The sequence below is a fragment of the Leptosomus discolor genome, chromosome 3 (assembly GCF_034619465.1).
Source record: "Leptosomus discolor isolate bLepDis1 chromosome 3, bLepDis1.hap2, whole genome shotgun sequence".
In the NCBI taxonomy this organism is placed as follows: Eukaryota; Metazoa; Chordata; class Aves; order Leptosomiformes; family Leptosomidae; genus Leptosomus; species Leptosomus discolor.
The window spans coordinates 18,732,066-18,747,206 of NC_141393.1; the positions used below are offsets into that span (position 1 = coordinate 18,732,066).

General features: G+C 43.3%; 1 protein-coding gene across 1 annotated transcript in view; it reads right to left on the reverse strand.

Annotated features, from left to right (window-relative positions):
• The window catches only part of SLC24A4 (solute carrier family 24 member 4), an 89,323-nt gene extending 76,037 nt beyond the window's left edge, over positions 1 to 13,286 (reverse strand). Inside the window, exons 1-2 of the mRNA XM_086463599.1 lie at positions 13,130 to 13,286; positions 10,580 to 10,690 (exon numbers count right to left, since the gene is read on the reverse strand). Coding sequence (XP_086319725.1) covers positions 10,580 to 10,690; positions 13,130 to 13,286 — 268 coding nt within the window. The remainder of the gene's footprint in view (positions 1 to 10,579; positions 10,691 to 13,129) is intronic.
• Between the last annotated feature and the right edge of the window lie 1,855 nt (positions 13,287 to 15,141).

Below are 15,141 nucleotides of genomic sequence, written 5' to 3' on the forward strand. Positions count from 1 at the left end.
ATTCTCTGTGGATAGCAGCTGGCCCACAGACAGGCCAGCCAGGCATCTCTTCACCCCCTTGTGGGAGCCACTGAAAAGATCTATACATTCCATAGTTCCTCCATCAGCCCTTCTCCCTCTAAGTGGAAGAGAAGGAGAAATGATAATTGCTCTGTAATGTAGCATCCAGCTACCTGGTATAACTGGCTGGGAAGTGGTAATGACTTTACTTCCTAAAGGCAAGCCGGATACTTGACTTGACAACCTTTAGGTATCACTGTAAATCGAAAACATTCAGCATATTGAAGCAGTTGTGGGCATACCCTTGCCCCATTTATACTAGTAACTAGACTTGGTGCTCCATGTTACGCTTTGTAAAAACATACAGGGGGGCAGGGGGAACATCTCTACTGTGAAACGTTACATTTCTCATCCAAAAAGCACAATAAACGTCAAGTCATCATAAGCCGATTGGGAAGAAGAGCAGAGAGGTGATGCTGGTATCAGCAACAGCTCCAGGCTCAATGAACTTAGTATGGCTACAATTTACAACTAAAGGGGGAAAAAATGTAGCTTAGCTATTGACCCTCTATGCAGACTTTGGGCGAGTCACTTTGCCTTTTTCAGTCTTCTTTTTCCTTTTCCTTTTCCATCAGGCACTCCTAAGGACTGCTGTGCACCTCAAAAGGACAGACAATACTATAGCTCTACAGGGACCCTACTCTCTCCACCCCAACTAGCAAAGCCTCCATGCATGACTGAAACAGGACTAATTAATATGCTAGCCTGGACTTCTTCCCTGTCTAGCCAATCCTGACTGGCCGATCTCCTGAGAGCACCATGATACTCATGGCTTATAAAGTGAGACTCAAAAAAGGAGAGAATTATAATATTCCAGATAGTTTCTTTCACATACTAATCTGCAAGGAGCTACATAAAAATGACAAGAAAAGGCAAATGGATATTGGAAACTCATCTCAAAGTTTCAGTGCAGGTAAAGTAAGCAGACAAAGGCTTGCAGCAACAGGGAAGGGGGAAGGCTTCCGAAAGGCTTAAGGAGGTAAGAAAAAGCCTTACAATTTTAGGCAACAGTAGCTAAAGATCCTGTGGAGGGATTTAAAGAAGCGTGACGTCATCAGGTAAAGAGTGCAACTTTTATGAAGGCATGAAAAGTATTTAGAGAGAAGATTCTCACTGGAGAACTAAACCAGAAACTGCATCTCACCATCGAACCATCATGGCTGTAACGACATAGAGGAGTTAAGGCAGTGTACACCAGTGTGGATATGCTCCCAGAAGCCCTATAGAACAAATGTCTCTTTCTTCAAGAGTCTATGTTTTGGGCTAGGAACTCACAAAAATCAGCATGCCAATTCATAGTAAATGGGGGAGGAAAAACAAACAAACCAACCCACTATTTCCCTCATTACAGTCTCTTTGAGCTTCTAAACATAAATTTCAACCATTTTAACTTTACCATTCATAAAGTTCAAATGTTTCCCACCATCTGTGAATATTTACATCTTGCTATTCAAAGGTTTAAATACCTCTGCAATAGATCCAGTCATATTACCCTCAATCCACTGACCGAGTGCATGCATCATATGCAGGGGAAAAATAGTTCATCGGGTTTTGGCAATCTCCAAGAATAGTCCAACAAGCAAGTATGTATGGGAACTGAACAGGCAGAATATAAATTATCTTCTTACTCGCAGGAAGGCACATTTGCCACTGTTCCCCACTACGGGTAGAGAATGTCACTCTCAAGATTGTTAATGCAGCACCTGTCATTAACATTAAACCATTCATTTAATGTTGCAAAAAAGGAAACAATTGGATGAGCACATATATGTGTAGCCTGCGTTCTACCTGAAGTGTCTGCTCTGTTGTACTTCAACTTACCGGTAGAGTCCCAGCAGCAAGGAATTTGACTCACTTTCTAAGGTTCTTACATTTTCTACTACAATGTCTTCAATGTCTGTCAACTTTAAAGAATTAAGGAACAAATCACTTTTTATTGCCTGAAGGTCTTGCCTCCCTGTAGAATAGGAGCGACGCCAGTTTAATTGTCAGTAGGTTCATGGAATATTTTCAGCCTGCTAGGTGGATAACCACATCTGTTCTGTAAATAGTCATTGGCATTAACGAATAGAGTAACAGATATGTATAATAAAATTCTCTAACTTCTGAAAAGAACAATTCAATTATGAGGACTCTTAATCAGAAATATTAGCAGAACAAAGTTCAAAATTCATTTACTGTAATGAAATTGCACACTGTGCCTAAGTGTATTTTTAAAATCACTCATTTTGACCCTCAAAACAAACACTGAGATTCAGAGAAAGAGTTGAGGCTCAGGAGGGTCTGTTCTGGTGAAGCTTTCTAAATTGCTTTCTATCTAGACGGTGTCATTAGTACAAGCTCTGAAAATGTTCTTAATTGATAGGCAATCCATGTTAACAAAAAAACTAACTAAAAATAAACCCAAAAAAGGATATAGGTTGTGATGCTTCCAGTTTTGTATGCCAAACACAAGGCTAAAAGGTAGTTCTTTTGTAACCTAATTCCTTTTTAGAGACTCCCATTCTAGATTCCTTGCACAGCCAAAACTAAACCTCTCACCACATTTTGATTTTTCATACCTCTTATCGATTTCACTGCTTACTACTTCCTAGGACCTGCCTCCTTGCCCTGCTATTCCCAGGATTCTCCCGCTGTTCATTATCCAGATTCAGTCTCTCTTCACTCATGTCTTTGCATCCCTTTTACCTATCTTCCAACTCCAGGCTCCATGACTGGATAGTTTTAATCTTTCTATCACCCAGTTCCAAACCCCACATTTCTCTGTCTTGCAGCTTCTGGTGATCATTTTCCACTTCCAAGTGCTTTTCACAACCGACTTCCCTACAGCCTAGTTCTGTGCTTATCCATTTTTTCCCGAATCCTCTATGTTGGTCGTCCAAGTTATGGACTTAGGAGACTGAGAGCACAGAGATGAAGTAATGAATGCAGAGTTTTAATCTATCAAACAATCTGGTACTTCATAAAGACTTTGTCCAAGCCAACCCCAAGAGCACGGATTAATGCTCACAGACTGATTTACAATGCATTTTCAACCTGCTTCCTACAACAGTAAAATGAGGTGTGGTAACAATTGCGCATGATACAAAGCAAGACAGCAGCATCTGCTGTCTCAACCGCAGTACAAGGTGACATGTCACAGATAAGGTAAAAAGCAAGGAGTAAGAATTAAATTGCAATGGATAAGGACAGGCAAATTTAAACACAGCTTTTATACCAACAGCACAATTTTCTGAGCGGAAAATGAAGTAGATTTTCACACAAAAAGGTCTATCTGCATGGTCATACTAGTGAAGAACAGATCTACATGCACACACACTATCCTACATTAAGGGTAAGATAGTCAGCAATACCATGGAGATCTGCATGCCCAAGTCTCATTAACTTCGTTTTTGAAATCTCCAATTAAGGATTTCAAATATGTCCCGAGTGGAATGTAATTCATTTGGTTTCCATACCAGATCACAGGGAAACTCAGGTTGGATGGAAACTCAGGTCAGATTAGTCCAAACTTCTGTTCAAACACCATCTTTGCAGAAGCCTAGATCAGGGCTGAGGTATCTGGATTTGATTCTTTGTTCTACCACATATTTCCTCTTTGAGCTCAGTTCACTGATTTACACAGTTGCTGTCTGCAGTCACAGAAAAAGAGATGTTGCAATATTACTACATTAACATTTGAGAAATGCTTAGGTAATGTGGTTTGAAATACAGGCAGGCATCTAAATATTAGAGCTGGCCTAATAGGGGAAACTTTAGATCTTAGTCTAGCACTCCAGAGCACTCAACCTAGGTGTTTTGCCTTTCAAAGAAAGTACGGGCCTGTGTCCTCAGATGTTAAATTTGGTTCTGAAGCTGCTGCATTGAAAACCCACCTGTTCCTGTGTGATCTACTCTTGGTGGTCCTGCTCTGCCAGGGGGGTTGGACTAGATGATCTTTCGAGGTCCCTTCCAAAGCCTAACATTCTGTGATTCTGTGATTTTTGTTTCAAGCCTGCTTCTTGGTTTCAGAGCAAAGACTTAGTTTGTAAAAGTCCTTATCCACAGTGTGCTTCAACTGGACCAAAACCAACTGTAAATAAATCTGAGTCACATGAAATAAAGGTAATATCAACTAACATTTTTATTAGGTTTAAGGATATACAGTAATATATTAAATAGTATTTCTTTTTGTTTCATTCACCCTTGTTTACTACATCTCTAAATGGCATTTTAGTCAGATAGTTATTTATGTTAAACCACATCCTGCAAACTTGGCACCTAGACCTGGGGAAACAGATAAATTACCCTGGAGTTCGTTTTCTGTTCTCAGCTCTCCAAGGGATGCCGCTGGCAGGTTGAGCCAAAGCACAGAGATATCTCATTTATTTCTACTATTTTGGATGCCAGTATTAATACACTGGTAGAAAATGAACAGCTCAGAGAGAAGGTTGGTTATTTTTTAAATCCTAGCTTCAAACAAAGCACATTCCCTAAAGTGGTTCACAAAAAAACCCAAACAGAACACTTTTCCCAATTAACTTCAATGGCATCTACCTGTCAACCCTTTTAACACCCATATCAATAGGCCAGGTAAAGTGTGTCAGAAGTTCCACCCAAATCTAGGTGTGAATGCTGATTAGACCTTGGGAGCCACACATGAAAAACTTGCCATTAAATGTTTGTCATTTGCCCTCAACTAGTCCACGAAAAGGGTTTTTAAAATGCACACCTATCTCCCCCTGGAAACAGAAACCATACAAGTGAGATCACAATTAATGAAGTTTACTGCTCAGCATCTAGAGGGACAAGAATGAGTCCAGAGACACTGGGAGTGGGGGGCAACAACCCAAAACTAACCTAAAACAAATAAACCCCCACAAGCATATGACAAGTGTCTACAGAAATAAGCTACATGCTAGCTGGTCAGTAAGTCTTTCCACTGCATAAATACGTGCATCTGTGCATATATATACACACATATTCAGTGGACACTGTACCCATATGTTATGTGAATACCATATGCATAAAGCTACTAAGAAATTTTCTGTTAAATCTTTCCTCATTTTCATTTCCTTTTAGACCAATGCAAGAACAAGATATTTAAGGCTGGTATATTTCCTGGTCTTTGAGGGCATAAGACATTGGAGTAAAGAAACATTTTAAATCAAAACATATGCACTATCAATAAATCTATCATGCTACAACAGTTGTACATTCTCTAGGAATCACAGCAGACAGCAAGTCTGACTGAAAGGCTAGTGGGGAATATTTGCAAATAACATAACACAGTTACTGTCTCATTGAGGTAATACAGACCACGGTGTCTCTGTGCTAGGTACTGTACGAACGCATAGTAAGAAACCTGCAGGTCATGCTGAGCTTACCAATTTATAGACTGTTTATGAAACAAAGGGTTATAGTGAAATTATTAATACCACCTCCATAAAAGGGTGGGTCTAGGGCATTTATCTCTGCTACAAGATGGAAGTTTGATCTAGGGAAGATCATGAGCACATTGTTTAAAAGAAATAGATACTAGCACACTATTTAAAGAAAATTTACGTCACCACAAAATGACATATTCCACCAGCAACAAAAGTACGTTTAGATCAGCATTTATTACATAAAGTTTATGATCTTATATAGTAAGGTGTTTATAAGGATTAAGAAAAAAGGTTACAACAATCCAGCACATTGAGAATGATGCATTTAACTAAGCACTGTGTTTGTTAAATAAAATTGATGGAAATCGATGCTTCCTACAATGTCTTTACTACAAATGTGCAAGAAATAGCTTTTTCTATACTTTTGGAAAACTAAAGAGTCAGTTCTGTCTTCTCTAGTCAGTGAGAATACCATCATCAGTTTTTGTAGAAGTAACAGGCTCTTGTACTCTCTACGTCTAAGACTTCTGTAGTTTCTGTATGATACATCACATCCTACATGAGTCCCCAAGGTTATAACTAACAGTTTAAAATATACAGACTTAATTACTTTTGGTCCTGACTCAGAACTCAGTTATACACATGCTGCTGGGAAACACACTTTATTTCACTGTAGAGGACTGATTCTTTTTCTTTCACTGCAAGAACAGAAAGCATGCTACAATGTGCCTTTTAATTCTAAAGTAAAAAGGCAACTTGGCTCAGAAAGAAATGCTAACCCCTGCCTTCCCTCCAACCCACAATTCATCTTTACCCACTGATAACAATGGGAGGAACACACTTGAATCAAATCCCCAGCTATTTAAAAATCAACGTAGCTCATGAACTGTCCACGGTTGACAAACCGCTGGATAGAAAACCCCATCGACTCAGTTTCAAGGCAGCTCACTGACTAGTGTCAGAAGATTAATGGAAATATATTCCAATACATTTCTAATTCACAGCAAGTAGTTTAAATATTCTCTGCACTGTATACAGGGGTTACTCTAAAATATTCGCAACACAAAGAAGTCCAGATCAGTTGCTTTAACAGCCTAACATGACCCAGTGGAGTCACATGGTTAGAAACATCGCACCACCCAGTCACCCCAGCTTGTAATTGTTCTGGAAACGTTACTCAGAGTTCTGGAGGACATGGAGTCATGGGAACACTCTGAAACAAGAGGCGAGCCACTGGAGCAGAGAAGCTATAAATCAGACTTGCTGGGCAGATGGCACTGCGAGCTAGCGTGCTGACGGCAGATGGAAGAGAGAGCTTGGATAAGGCAAAAAAAATTAGTCGCAAACTAATGAGATCTGTTAAGACGCTAGAGACAACTACTATCCCTTTTTGATAGCTCTGCTTTAAGCAAGGGTCAGATCAACCCCTCCTCCCACAGAAATTTACTCAGGAAAAGTTTTCAGAGCCATAAAGAAAAGGTAGTTTGGTTTCCTTCAAAGAGGGGTAACCACAGCAGCCATCCAGAGAGTTACTCAATAAGCATTAGTTTCACAATTCAAAAATACCTGGCTCTCATGAAATTTTCGAAGCCCAGAGCCTTCCACATACAATATCTAAACCCTCCTCCAGCCTGGCTCCAGGACAATATAAAGACTTGTATCTTTTCTTTGCAGAGGAGCTTCCAACAAAGGGGAAGTTTCAAGCCAGGAAGGATCTTTAATGGAAAAATGCTACCCCACACATGAACTTTGGTGAGGATTTGGTCTCAGTCCAGACTAGAATTGAGGTTGACTTGGTGTTCACAAATGCTCCACCTCCTTCCTGCAGCTGACCTACAGTTCCTTTGCTGCTATTATGGGCTAGATAGTATCTGTAACTCCTTATGACTGCAGAACAGTTACTATCAAAAAAATGCATAGCATCTCTTAAGATATTCATGAGTATCAGTCCCTCTAACCTCCGAATGTTAGAAAAACCTTTCTCCTCTAGTTACATATACACACACATATATACACACACATATATATCTTCCTTTCCCTTGTCAGAGCCTCAGGGTTCTTTTTTAAAGCAGCATTGCCAAGACTTCAAAGCTTTTTGTTCTGATACAATGGCTCCAGAAGCATTAATGTTACTAGAAGAACAAAATAAAAAATTATCTACTTCAGTAAATGAGACAATCTCAGCCAGTGTGGGCTAAAGGAGCTTCTGGCAGGTTACAGCTTCCACAAGCTTCTAACATTACTTCTAGAAGCTTATGGAGTTTTTCTCCCAAGATATATACCAAGGGTGAGCCTTTCTTACCACTGTCATGAACTGCAAGGATCTCGTGGTCTTATAAACTTCTATAGATGCAATTTCTGATGACTGGGGATTACTTTTCTTAGTTGCATGCAAGTAAGAAAAGGGGGTGAAGTGGCAAATAAATTAACTTTGTTGAAAGCCTTTGGGAAAAGGGAAGTAAAGCTGCAGACTCGTGTGGGAAGCTAATAAAGAGGATGCACAGCAATAGCACTGCAATGCCACAAAGGATTAACAGACTCTCAGCAAGAACTTGCATTTCCCAAGGTATTATGGAGTTCATGTATCCTAAACACACATAAAAAACCATCCACATAACATAAGAAAAGTGCTCTATACCATACGCACACCCATGCATGTGCAGGCCCCTAGTGCTTACGGCAGATACAGAAATGACATAGGTAAGAATAAGCCCTTCTCATAAAGGAGCCTACAGAGAGCACTGTATTCATACAACATATATACATATCAACTCCCTGCTCTTAAGAGTAAAAAAAAAAAAAAAAAAAAAAAAAAAGACCAGAAATAAAGTCCAGCCATTTAAGGTGTTTGACAGCACACTCCCGAGATTTTCATTATGTTGGGATAAGCGCGCGACTGAAAGCTCGCCTATTCCAACTGAAAATCCACACTCTCACCAATTTTCTATGCAATCCTCATCAAGTTGCTTGACCTTTCCTGGGACTACTTTCTCCAGATATAGCCATGGGGTTACACAAGCTACATTCCCATCGAGATAAGCTATGCCAGTTGCTCCTTTTTGATAAGTGTTAGGGCATTGTACCTTCTTCTCATTACAGGGCAAATCTCAGTCTCTGCCTACCAGACAAGAACAGGGCAGGGGTGTGGAAAGAAGCAAACCAAAATACTTCCCCCAAACCCCCCAAATCTACAGAAGCTGTTATGGAGCAATAACAATCACGGGTTCGTGTACAGACCCATTCCTGTCCAACAAACATCAACTTCAGGTATTTTCAGATGCTCCCTTTCTTTGCTGCTCTCTTACAATCTTACATGTAGCCACTCTCGCAGCATCTAAATGCCCCCCTTCAGCTGCAGAAGACACACAGAGATGAGCTGTACATAACTGCAGAATAACAGGAAGTGACTAAAAAACACTACAATCACAATCCTGTGACATATTTGATCTGTAAATCTGTGTTATAACAGAAGAAACATCTTTAAAAAGAAAGGCTAATTTCAGCACTGTGACTAGAAATCATTAATTTAATGCAAGTCTCACAAAATTTCTCTTAAAACCTCAGCATCCTGAGGCATATTTGGGCCTCTCTTGTGTCCAGCTCTTGTGTTTACAGAGAAAAGTGCACCTCAACGACCTGAATTTCAGAAAGCACATCAAAATGACCCAACTGTATTTATTTATTCCAATTGTTCTTAAGCTAATCTTACAATTTTAGAGGAATGGAGGGAGCTGAGCTATTTCTTCTAAACATCTGGAGAAGTCAGCATTGTTCCTGGTGTACCAATTTACACATAAGCATATGTTTTCCCTTAGCAGTTTTATCAGACCATTGTAAAAAAGTTCTCATTCATATTAGATAGAAATCCCCATCATGAACTTTGATGGGCATCTTTCTGATCCAGCTTCTACAGTTTCGTGGCCTTTGTTGGCTTGGCTCCAGCTGTGCTGCCAAGTATATGCTCAGACATGATGGCATTGATGCATCCACATATGTGAAGAAAAATTAAAGTGAGAAAGAATAGTATTTTCTGAGTATTCATCAAGAATAATTACATGTTTCCAAAAGGTCATTTTTGTCTTCTTTCGTGTCTATGAACAACTTTGACAGACAAATCAACAGCATCGTAAGTTTACAGATGCAGACAACAGCAAACTAACCCTCAAGGTTCTTAACAAAAGCACAAAGAATCTCTTGGACATCCAGATGATACAGTTAATGCTTTTGGACCCACATACTTTGCACAATGTTCTTCCACTCCTCTCTCAGAAGTGCATAAGCACAGTAGTGATCCTCAATCTATACAAGTGCCTCGGCCTTACAATAAATGTAACTGAGGCAGGGGGAGTACTGCTCCAAACTCTTCTAGTGCCTGGGGCTGACGGTATCCCAGAACTCATGCTCTCACTGTTTGCAAGAAGGCGCAGACTCTGCTGTCATCCAAGAGCTTATCAGACAGTCTTATTTAAACAAAAAATACAATCTGAACTTTAAATTGATTTGGCTAGCACCATTGGCAAAATGTCTCGTCTCCCACACACCATAACCACAGAGAGGCAAAGAAAAAGAAAGGAAATACACACTGGAAACACAGATGGGAAGATGAAAGCATTGTGGACTAACACCATAGATATCCTGAAGTAAAATGCATTCCAGGGTTTCCATATTACTTACCTCATCATCCCCCTCCACACAATATAAATTCCTACTCTGAATACATATTTTATCATTAAATGAGCAAAACATGACTAAATGTATAATGGTAACGAACATAAATTATAGTGCTCAGATGGTATCTCAAACATCGCATGTTTAGCTATCCATAGTTTCAAGAAGAGCACACCTACCAGTGCAATATACATAGCATCAGCTAGGCAGGAATAATCACCAAAAGAAACAAAATTAGAGATACCAAATAGTCAGCACAAGTCTCATAGTGACCCCAAAACATTCTTATACGTGAACATTAACTTCTACCTTTGATGAAGTAAGTCATCGCATTATATAGCACAAACTTTTTTTTGGTTTGGTTTGGTTTTTTTAAGTTGGACACTTTTATGCTCACCCTAACACATCACTGCAGCTTGGTCATGACAGCACTACACAATACATCTCAAGAGCTTATAAGACATCACAAAGTTTTCCCATCTTACCTGGCTCTGTACAGTTCTTTTGTTCGTGTGTCCCATTAAGTGATGCCATCAACCTTCTATTCCTCCACATTTGTGACAAAACATGTCTGTCTCCAACAGTTGATTCTCGGCCTATATTAAATAGAAAGAGTTTATGCCCACTGTCACTAATTTTTTCCTGCATCATCTTTACTGGACCATAAGCCCCCACTAGCAAGGAGCACGGACAGACCATCCGCACGTGAATACAGGAAAATTAAGATGTGACTGGTGACACACATATGCTGGCACTCCTAGCTACAAAGGGTGAAACTAGCTATGAAGGTGCAGTATCAGAGCTGTTCGCATGTTCTGGCTGTCAAAATACCTAGCTGTGACCCACAACGGGAAAATAATCTGCAGCAAGTAAATGCTGAAGCCTGCACCTGTGAAACTCAACACTTAGCAGCTCCTACAGACGAAACCAGCCCAGCTATGCTGACATGAGCAATAATCACACTTCCATTTAGTCATCTGCACTTGCACATATTACGTTCCTGATTTCTCAAAAAATAAAAATGCATACGTACATTTTAGTTTATTCTGAGCCTAGGGGCTGATCTTTTCAGTGTTGGGTAGACTTGATAACATCAATCCCTGCATAACTTGCCAAACAAAATGGAAAGCAACTGCACTGCGAATCCCCACAAGTCTTAAGAAAAACAAACTTCCTCAGAAGTCAATGGAGCTTTTGCCTAAACTCATATTCCAGAAGCATTCTCAATATAACTTACTGAATACAGCACAGAAGGAGCACTTGTGATAATGCAGAGTATGCCATTATAAAAATCAAAGGAAGAATAGAATCTCTTCATTAAATCTCTTCCATCTCAACCTTATACATTTCACAGGAACACATTATAGTAACAAAAATTCTTCCATGGCTGATCTTAAGAGTTTATATTCAGTCACCATGTAATGCTTGTGCTTTGTTACAGTGACTCTTGCAAAAAAAAAAATCTACCTTGGAAGTTAGTTTGGCAAGAGCATTTGCTAAAATATTCTGATGCCACGATTGTGAGAAACATAGAGAACAGATGGTCAGTGTTTATGGATACAATACACTGTAAATTAGCCAGCTGAAAAAAAAACAACTACCTGATGCAACCATCAAAAATTAGGTTATGAGGGATTTAGTTGATAGCCCATGAAATTTAAGACTTTCATTAGTCATGACATTTTTTCATGTAAATCTAAAATAGTTCTGGAAAACTGTAATCTGCAACAAAAAAATCACCTCTTAACTATGCAAACATAATCATACCCCAATTACTTGCTTTCACAAACCAGTAAGTTTATGAAAATAAATAGCTGGTGCAAGAAAAAGAAAAAAGCATAGGCATGACAAAGAGTTCTAAATAAAGAAAGCAACAGTATACTCTAAAACCATGATTAACAAAAGTTGAAAGTTCTAAGATGAGCAATATGCTAATATGGTCTAAGGCACTGATTTCTTATATGGATGGCTTGTTGCCATCCTAGATATATCCCAGACAATCCAGGCAGTAATCTGAGCGCACAAGCATCAAAAAGTATGACAAGTTCCACCAGATTTTTCTTCCCTAAAGCACACATTCTAACTTCTGCTTTAATTTAAGCAGATGACCCATCCTAATTCTGCTGAGAAATTATTTTCTTATGTTGAACATGAACGTAGGATCTGGGCTTAGCTTGATTTTATTCTTAAATCCGCAAGGACTGTTGGCAGTTCTACCTAGAGACCCATGTGCTGTCCCAGAGACCTTAGACTTCATATCTGGGGGACGCAAAGCATACAGCAGGAAGAGGGCCTGAAGCTGCACACTTACAGCCCAAACTGTGCATGCAGGCGGGAGAAGGAAAAAAAAAAACCCAAAACCAAAAAACCCACGAATGGGAATGATGTAGTTAATTATAAATGCATCAGTTTACCAACACAGCACTTGCACAAAGGATGCAAAAGACTCTCTCTATAAAACATGAGATTAGCACTGTTCCTTGCCCAAAACGCAGAATTTTCTGCCAAATCCACATTGTAATTTTGGGGAGGGGCTGGAAAAATTGGAGAAAAGCAGCAGTTGTAGCTGACAGAGGTTTACAACCTAAGGACAACACCGAAAGGTGGCCCGAAGTTGCAGAGGGGAGCGCGAGCGGCTGGAGAGGATTCAGCTGCGGTGCGGCGGCAGGGGGGAAAACTTCAGGGCTGCTCCCAGGCACGCAGCTGGCCCGTGGTTCACCTTCGATTCCCGACCCGAAGCCCTCCGAGAGGCACGGCGGTCCGCCGCCAAGGCGGGCTCGGTGCTGGGAAGCCCTGGGCCACCGGCGGCGCCGCTGCCTCCTCTCCCCGGGGCTGCGGCCGCGCACCTGCCCGGTGCGGGGGCTCCTCCCGAGGAACCCGCGCTGCTCCCCCGCCTCGCCCGCCCGCTGGGGTATTTCCACGGAGAAACTCAAAACGGGAACAGCCGCCGACGCTTGACCCTGCCAACCCCCGGGCAGGCAGCCCCCGGGCCGCTCCTGCCGGGGTCCGCCGGTCCCGCCGCCACGGCCACTCACCCAGTCTGGAGAGCAGGCTGGACATGCACCAGACGAAGAAGAGGATGGCGCAGATGAAGCCCAGCTGCTGCAGCAACATCTCCCGCCTCTTACGAACTTTCCTCAGCATAAGCAGCATGGTTTTCGGGCGGGCGAGTGGTGTCTCGTCCAGCTCCATCGGAGCAACGGCGGGCGCCGAGGGGGCGGCCAGCAGGTCGGTGGGAAAGCGGGGATCACTCCTGGCGGCTTCCCGCAGACGGCTCCATGTCGGGCGGGCTGCAGCGCGGAGAGAAGCCGATGCCCAGCGCCTCAGGTCGGCAGCGGCGAAGCAGAGAGGCAGGTGGAGGCGGGCGGGGGCGCGGGGAAGACGGCGGTGGCAGAGCGGGGAGGGGGGCGGGCGAGGGCCGCTCAGTCGCTCTCAGGGGCCGGGCTGAGCCCCGCGCCCCACACGCACCATGGCCGGCGGCGGAGGAAGCGGCGCGGCGGCGTCCCGCGCTCCTCTGGCAGCGGCCGCCCCACGGCGTGCCGCGGGCTGCGAGTTAGCGCCGAGGGACGGCGGCATCCACGCAGCTCCCTGCCCGCCCCGGCCAACTTTGAAGTTTATCCCTTTCCTTCCTCCCTCCTTCCCTTCCCCGCCAGCGGCTGGCGGCAGGTGGCCGTGTCAGCCGCCGCCCCGGGAGGAGCTGGCCCGTGGGCTCTCGGCGCGGCGCCGAGCCGAGCGCCCAGTCAGCCCCGGCGGGCGGGCTGCCGCTCCCCCAAGCGCCCGGCCCCCTTCTCCCCGCCCCTCTCCCTCAACTTTCTGGGTGCTCCTCCAGCACCCATGGCAACGCGCATGTACCCTCCCCTCCCCCGCCTCTTGGGGGTGGGGTGGGGGGATTAACTGGCTAAATTAATCCTTTCCCCCAAACGGCGCAGAAACTACCCGCTCTCGGTGTCGCGGTTGGTGGGGCCACCCGAGTGAGGAGGGGAACCGGTAGCGGCGGGTGCTGCGGGCCGGGGCCGGTCGGGCGCCGCCTGAGGCGTGGGAGCCGAAAGGGGCGGGCGGCAGCGGGGTGGGGGGCTGAGGAGCAGTGCCGCGGTGGGGGGCGGGAGCCGGGTGCTGGCGGCAGCTGGGTTCTTCCCCGTGGCTCGAGGAGATGCGCTTCAAGATGGACTTCCGTGGGGGGAAACGGCGCTTCCCTGGTCCCCGCCGCAGGTGGCTTGCACTGTAACGAGACTGTGGTGTTCAGGACGACCCGTTTTGTGAAACAGCCTTTAGTTCCAGACTGTCCCAAAGCAGTTGTTTTGGGTTTTCTTAACTAAAATTTGGTATTTGCGTTAATTAAGTGATTATTAGCCAAAGAGAACAGCTCTAGGAACTTCCTACAACAGCATAGGCGTTGGTTCTGTATTCCTTCTAGTATCCAGAATGCTGTGCGTCTCAGGCAGCACATGTAGACAGCACGGGATTAATTCACCTGATCTTTTCGATACAGCATTTGGTTTTCAATGGAAGGCCTTTCAGGTGATTCCCTCTGGATCTCTGTCCTTGTACTTCAGAACATACAATGCTGCGTATCTGGCATAGTTTCTAATGGTGTCATGATTATAATACAAATATCCTAGCCTACAAAAGCAAATCTTCACAAATTAAAATATCACTAATCCTCTCTGTTTTCCCATCTTCGTGCAAATGTGGGGTTTTTCCTTCTGTTTATGCATTATACCTGCTGTAGTGACATGTGGCAGCACAGTGCTCAGGGCACTCTGGCACACACCGCATGTGAAATTGCTCTAGTTTCATGCTGAAAACTGCCCGATTGTCCGAAGTGCAAAAGGGATTACTCAAGCTGGAGAACCAAAGAGAAGCAGTTGTGTTAGCCTTGTCGCTTGCATGCACATAGCTAGAGAAATTTGTGTACCTTAACCGTTCAAGCTCCAGGGACACGTAGGCTCTGATGGCCCTTTCTGTTTTGCATTAAATTGGGAAAACAACTGCCTGTTAGAATGGCACTAAGACATGCCCCAGTCTCCTCTCCTTCATTCCCTTTATA